This window comes from Anas platyrhynchos, chromosome 2 (assembly GCF_047663525.1).
Source record: "Anas platyrhynchos isolate ZD024472 breed Pekin duck chromosome 2, IASCAAS_PekinDuck_T2T, whole genome shotgun sequence".
Classification (NCBI taxonomy): Eukaryota; Metazoa; Chordata; class Aves; order Anseriformes; family Anatidae; genus Anas; species Anas platyrhynchos.
This window is the reverse complement of record NC_092588.1, coordinates 69261936-69268620: the sequence shown is the minus strand read 5'-3', so window position 1 is coordinate 69268620 and position 6685 is coordinate 69261936. Positions and strand designations below refer to the sequence as shown.

Below are 6685 nucleotides of genomic sequence, written 5' to 3'. Positions count from 1 at the left end.
TTTAAAATTATTAATAAATTAGTTATATGACCATACTCAGTCTCCAGATTGCTTGCAAACCATTTTCCATCCCATCAAGATCTTATGTTAGTAAATCAGGTTACTCAGCTAATCCACATTTTCTTCAGTCCACAAACCTGCAGCGGTTTCAAGGTGGCTACTGCATTAAAGATTATGCAGATGAGCATCATGACACTTCTATCTTTCTCAGCTGTGTATTTCAGAAATCACGAGCTTGTTCACATGCACAGCTACAGAAAGCCCTCATCATGCTTCCTGAATGCAAACTAAATAAGGAAATTCTTAAGCGATTTTCACTTTCAAAAAGAAAAGATTAAATCTAACTGGATAAATCATTTCATAAAGCCTTTGAGACAGTGGGTAAATACACTAAACATGGCATAATAAATAATTACCTGGGATATACAGGGTATAAGCTTCCATTGACTGCACAATGCCAAGCTTCCTCATTTCACAGCCTTAAGTAAAAAGAACAATGTTTCAACTCAAAATCAAACACTACCTCATCTTTTTTTTCCTTTTTTTTTTTTTTTTTTTTTTTTCCCATTTAACATAACCTCTTGGTTTAGGTGTCTCCTGCCTACACAGCATTTTGGTTAAGCCTGCCAGACGCAGCAGGGATGCAATTTTTGGTCAGAAGTCCACATTTCAGGTAAAACCACTGTTGTTGCCACAAGCTTGCAGCCAACGTAGCTTTGCCAAGCTACAAGCAACAATTTCAGATGAAGTGCAACTCAAATCTATCCAGAACAGCATTTTGAGCCGCCTCTTACTGCTCGTTTCTGATATGTCAAATTCATCAAATTTTAAAATAAACTGAGAGAAGGAGAAGATACTAGGAAAATGGCACAAAAGGCATTTCTAAAGAACCTGTTTCTCTTTTTGTGTTACTACGAATATAGAAATGGCTTTTTCAAAGCTTCTAACAGGAAGATTGCATTGAATGGTAGATATTTGATGTGTGCAGAAAAAGGCCTTTAATATTACAGAAGTAGTCTCCTTAATCCAAGGTTCAAATGCCTATTTTAAAGGCATTCGGCATTATATTTAAACAAAGCTAGTGCAGTGCCTGCAGCTGCAAATTGCAGGGAACAAATGCAAATCACAAGAGTTCACACTGCAGGCTCTGAAAAGTCATCAAAGCCTCCAAGTACTTTTAAAGAATAATGTTCAAAATGCCACAAGACCTCACAAAGTACCCTGCAGGAATCCATCGCTTTTTACCTGATGGAGCGGTGAAGCTAAGAACTTCAATCCTTTCTTTACCCAGAACCTCTATAAAAATGCAAATAGCACCCAGCAGACATACGTGCAATTAAGAGAAAAAAAAATAATAAAGCTTCTTTTAAAAATTTAAATGAAACTTAACTAATTTTAAAGAGTTGGGAACTTGGAAATTGTAGCACAAATTGCATCTGGGCAATGCCACTTGAAGATGGATAACTTAACAGCAAAGTTGTCTGACACCATTGCTAGGCAATCTTAATGGTAAGAAATAACTATCACCACCAGATGTTTCTCAACTGCCACTACTTCTTACAGTGAATTCAACTTCAAGTAATACCTACCATCTAGCAAAAAGTTGTCCCTATTTTGTAGATACAAAAAATACACGCAGAAAGAGGTTACACATGAAGTTTTACTTCCTTCTTTTTAATTCAATAGATTATGTACATTCTCTCACACCATTTTAGACCCTTATTCATTTTATAAAGTGTAGCACACTTTATAAAATAAAATAATGTAAGATAAAGTGGTGAATGATAAAATAATGTGAGATAAAAGGGTGAATGACTGAAGCCACAGATGATTTCATTCAAAGGCCTCATTTTTCTAGTTGTACAGAAGTAAGACCAGTCGGAACTCTTCAAGCCAAGCGACCAGGTGGGATATGAATTAAGAACTGAAAAAGAATTGATTTCAAAGTTTGGAATAGAATAAAGTAACAGTTGTGAAGCCAGCCTTTTCCTTTTGATAGAGCGGAAGGATACCAAGGCAAGTGGCTCTGAGGCAGGCTGTGTTTTCCCCATGGCTTCTGCCTATGGATATGCTCCATCATGTGTCTCCACACCTCAGGTACACGCTTATTTAATTTTCTTATTAGCTAGGCAGCAAATAAAAAAGATAGACCTTGCAGTACGAGGGCGGGAGATGGTGTTCACCTTGAGCCAGGTTCAAAATGAGCAGCAGGAAGAACTACATCTCGCTCAGCTAAACCATCAACTGCAATTTGCACTTCTTCAGGCAAGCCCTGGTCTGCAGGACAGCACAGCTACCCACTGATGCATGTGATAGGAGCCCAGCCAGGTACACATCGCACTTCATCACCAGAACAGCACCTCTTCGTCTTCTGTGGGGCCAGGTATGGCAGGAACTCAGCCTCACAATCTCACAGCCCTCCCAGCATCCTTAATTCCCTCCCTCATCCCCTGCGGACACTCTCAACGTTGACATTGCCATTACTGCTATTTTCCAATGAGTTGTAGGTCTTCTGGGATTCTGCAGTGTTTGGCTCCCTATAACATTGCATTGCACTCAGTATTTCTGAAATACCCATGGGCCTTCTGATTTTGCTGTTAGTAAACCGCTTGATAAAATGGGTACAGATAAGAAAATGCCTGGCTGCATACTATTTAAAAACGTTCACAGATGCAGCATGCTAATCCCCTGCGTGATTCACATGCAACATCTGCTCTACAGGAGCATCAGAGATGCTCCTCCCCATAAAAGCACTCCTGCCATAAGGTATGCCCTCTTTTAAAAAGGGCATGCCTGGGAGCTGAGCACAGGGAAGAGATGGGACCTGGCCCCAGGAACGGAAAAAGGCTGACCAAGATGAGAGCAGCACTTTGAGCAGACAGCAGAGCAGGTTTGGCTTTGTCAGGGGATACAGGTCCTGGGCAATTCCCAGTGCCTCTGCTAACTTCAAACTCAGGTCACCATCCTGAGCACCTAATGGGTGTCTGTCACTTGAAGAGGGAAGAAATGCAAACAGTGTAGCACCTAAAATGATCCTCAGCAGTAAGGACAAATACAGTGATATCCGCCAGTTTGCCCTAAATGCTGCTGGCAGCTCGGGAAGACTGCAGCTATGGTTGGGAAGGAGAAGATGGGACTTGGATGTATTTGCAGAACCTTGCTTACACTCCTGAAAAGCAAATCCTGCCCCGCTTTTCTGTTGTATACACAGGTGCCTGGAGCACAGCCTGGAAGACCAGGCCTTTGTCCTCAACCCTCTTTCAGGCCACCTTCAAAGCTTTTGTTCTACACAGTGTGGCCTGGCACCCCTACTGTGACCAAGCTCAGGCCTCATTACGGCACCGTCTAAAAACGTGACCTAATTTTTCTGCTTGAGTGTCAACTTCTTGGACCTCTGCCTCTCTATGAGGCGTGTATTGGGTCACGATCTCACACAGCTGCAGCTAAAAGACGAATGGTCAGCCATTGCGGAGAGGTAGCTAAAAAAAATTATGGTAAGGCATTGACCAGTACGTTGAATGGAGGTGCATAGAGAGGCTAAAAACAGTTTTATCAGTTATGTAGTTTGAGAGTTGTCTGCAACCCCACTATTGTCACCAGGCAGTGTTTTGGGGTTGGGTACTGAATAGCACAGAGAGTAGGAGAGCTGTCAAAGCACTCAGGGACACAGTCCGAAGCTCTGCAAACCTATTTGGACACGTCACTCCAGTGCAAAGTCACGGCAGGCTCCAAAGGCGAGGGCACACTGCCGGCCTGAGTCACCGGCCACGTCAGAGCCGGGCGTTGCACCGCGTGCCTATCTACCTGGCAGCAAATTGGTCACAGGATGGATTACCCAGAAAGCTGACAGTAGATGTCTGTCTGCGGAGTCATACGCCGAGACGTTTAATGGGCACCACGATTACCTGCAGCTTGTTTGTAACGGGTTATATGGTTAATGTGGGGACGGCAACGGGGAGCACTTAGCGGGAGGCTCCTTGGAGCTCCTGGTCTGCAGCTGAAGGAACAATTAAAGCCAGCTGTTTTTGTTTTTATTGCAGTGACTGATGTGAGAAGGCTGACACAGCTTCGGGGCTCGCTCTGAAGGCATTATGTGTAACTTTGGCTCGTTTGGGGCAGACCTGGGACAGAAACCCGCAAACACACCACCGTCACCTCAAGGGCCACCTCCCCCACCCCCAAACACCACACTCAGTCCCAACACAACCTTTTATTTTTACATCTTTTATTTATTTAACTCCCCGAGCGGCCGCAGCGCCCCGCAGCCCCTCACGGGACCGTTGGGGCGCCATTGGCGGCCCCTCCCCCCCCTTCCCCAACCGCCTCCCGCCTGAGGTAAGGGGGGGCGCGCACTGCGCATGCGCGGAGCGGTGGCGGGGGCCCTGCCGAGGGGGAGGGGCCGCTCCCGGTGCCGCCGCACGGGGAGGGCGATGGCGAGCCTGCTCCCCGCGGCCGCCGCCTCCTCCTCCTCCTCCTCCCCCGCCGGCGGCGCCCCGGCGAGGAGCAAGAAGCGCCCGGCGAGCCCGGGCACCGGCAGCGGCCCGGCCAAGAAGAAGAAAGTGGCGGCGGCCGGCGGCTCGCAGGTACTGGGGGGCGGCGCGGCAGCGCGCATGCGCGGAGCGGGACCGCTCCTCCCTTATCCCCCCTTCCCCTCCCCTCCCCCGCCCGCCGCGCATGCGCGGGAGGGGCCGGCGGGGAGCGCGCGCAGCGGCCGTTGGGGCGGTTGGGGGTGGGGCGGTGCCGTGAGGGGCGCCTCAGGGCGCTGCCGGCGGGCACTGTGGTGGCAACCTCGGCTCTCAGGGGCTGATTCTGGGCGGGCAGCGTCAGGAGGAGGGTTCACAGAATCAGAGAATTGTAGGGGATGGAAGGGACCTCGGGAGATCATCGGGTCCAACCCCGCTGCCAAAGCAGGTTCCTCAGAGCAGGCTGCCCAGGTTGGCGTCCAGACGGGACTTGAGTATCTCCAGAGAAGGAGACTCCACAACCTCCCTGGGCAGCCTATTCCAGTGCTCCGTCACCCTCACCATGAAGAAGTACTTTCCTATGTTGGTGCAGAACTTGCTGTGCTCCATTTTGTGGCCATCACCCCTTGTCCTATCCCCACAAGTTATAAATACCCATTTCTTCTCACCTCCTACCTGTAGTAGCAGCACCACATGGCTCGCCAGGCCCCATCCCCAACCAACAATAATACTTCCCCCAAGACCACAAGGCAACATCTCATGCATCTCTGTGCCCAGGAAGAGGCCCAGGGTCATTGTGTCCTACCATGTGCTCATAACATCTGTATAAACTTCAGAAGTAGCGTGTCTGGGTTTCTTCTTTTAGAAGGATTTCAGTAGCTAAGTGGTCAAAAAAAAAAAAAAGTTGGGAAAAATGGTAGCCCTTTTATATTTTATCCAAGAAATAGTTTTTCTTGGTAGTATTTCATGATCCGTAGTAGTAGCATAGCCGCAAAGTATGTGCTACTGCCTGTTGGGTTGCTTATTTTCACATGAGCCATCAGGTCGGAGGAATGCATTTTTCAGCAGATCTTTTCTCCAGACAATTGGAAGCCATCGTGTACATGCCAGGGCACAGACAGAAACCATTCCCCGCTCCAAATGATGCTCTTGTAGCTCTTGTTTTCACCCTGTGGCATTTACATAGTTTATTTTCCTTTTCTGGTGAGCTTATCCCTAGGAGAGGCAGCACAAACCACAGTGATTTATGTAGCTAACAAACTGCACTGCAACCGTGAAAAATTAACTGCCTAGCATGATCACGTTTGACAACTTTTCAAGGTCTGTTAGAGATACAAGTCTGGAGCTTCAGTTTGGAGAGCACCGCTCTGCCTGTGTGTGCATGCATATATAAAACCCTTTACACTTAAAAAAGACTTCTCCAAACACTTCAGCCTCTAAAACTGTTTCCTGAAGCTCACGTCAAACTTCAGTCCATGGACAGCTTCCAGTATTATGAGACAACCCACGATTTCTTGCCCGAACTGGGTTTTGATAGTGTGATAAACAGTTTTTGCAATTCTTCTCACAAGTGATTTGAGTGCAGAAAGGAGGAATTTCTCAACTTTACGTTCAAGTCAGCGTACACGTCCACTGACTTGAGTAGTGCAGATCAGTCCCATAAGGAAAAGGAAAAAAAACCCACCTGAGGCTCAGAAAGTGCGTAACCTCAGGAATGGGACAAGAAGCAGCTTGTTGATCCTCCAGTGCTGCTGACTGGCTCTGGAGCGAGCCAGTTTAAACAGAAACAAAATGGGGGCTTTGCAGTTTTTGCGTTAGAAACAGTGATGACTGGGCACGTTCCTCTGCAGTACCTCTTTCCGTCTGTATCTCCAGAAGTCCTTGTGTAGGCCTATTTATTTCTAACACCAAACAAGCAGAATTCTTCATCCAGCCATCTTACACTTGCACACCCTTAGCGCACGTCATTGGCAGCACAGGTGTGGAGGCAGCACTTGTTATTCTTCTGACTGTTCAGTTTCCTAATTAACTTCTTTGATATCTTTAACAGCTTTTTACAGCCTATTTTCAGCCTTTCAGAAGACAAATATATCATGCTGTAGCTCAGCACAGAATGGTTTCTATTTTAAATAAACTGACATTGTGAAACAGATGGAGAAATAGCGAATTATTTCCTCAGTTAATTAGCAAACTACAGGTAAGAGGACCCCTACCGAGAGGTT

At 46.8% G+C, this 6685-nt stretch overlaps 1 protein-coding gene across 2 annotated transcripts in view; it reads left to right on the top strand.

Moving 5' to 3' along the window:
* Positions 1–1852: 1852 nt before the first annotated feature.
* Positions 1853–6685, top strand: part of INO80C (INO80 complex subunit C) — a 32369-nt gene continuing 27536 nt past the window's right edge. Inside the window, exon 1 of one of the 2 annotated variants that reach the window (XM_038174873.2) lies at positions 1853–4583. Coding sequence is in view for 1 of the 2 variants with exons in the window: in XM_027451793.3 (XP_027307594.2) it covers positions 4359–4583 (225 nt within the window). In the remaining variant the exon portion in view is untranslated. The remainder of the gene's footprint in view (positions 4584–6685) is intronic. The other variant, XM_027451793.3, reaches the window with a different exon arrangement.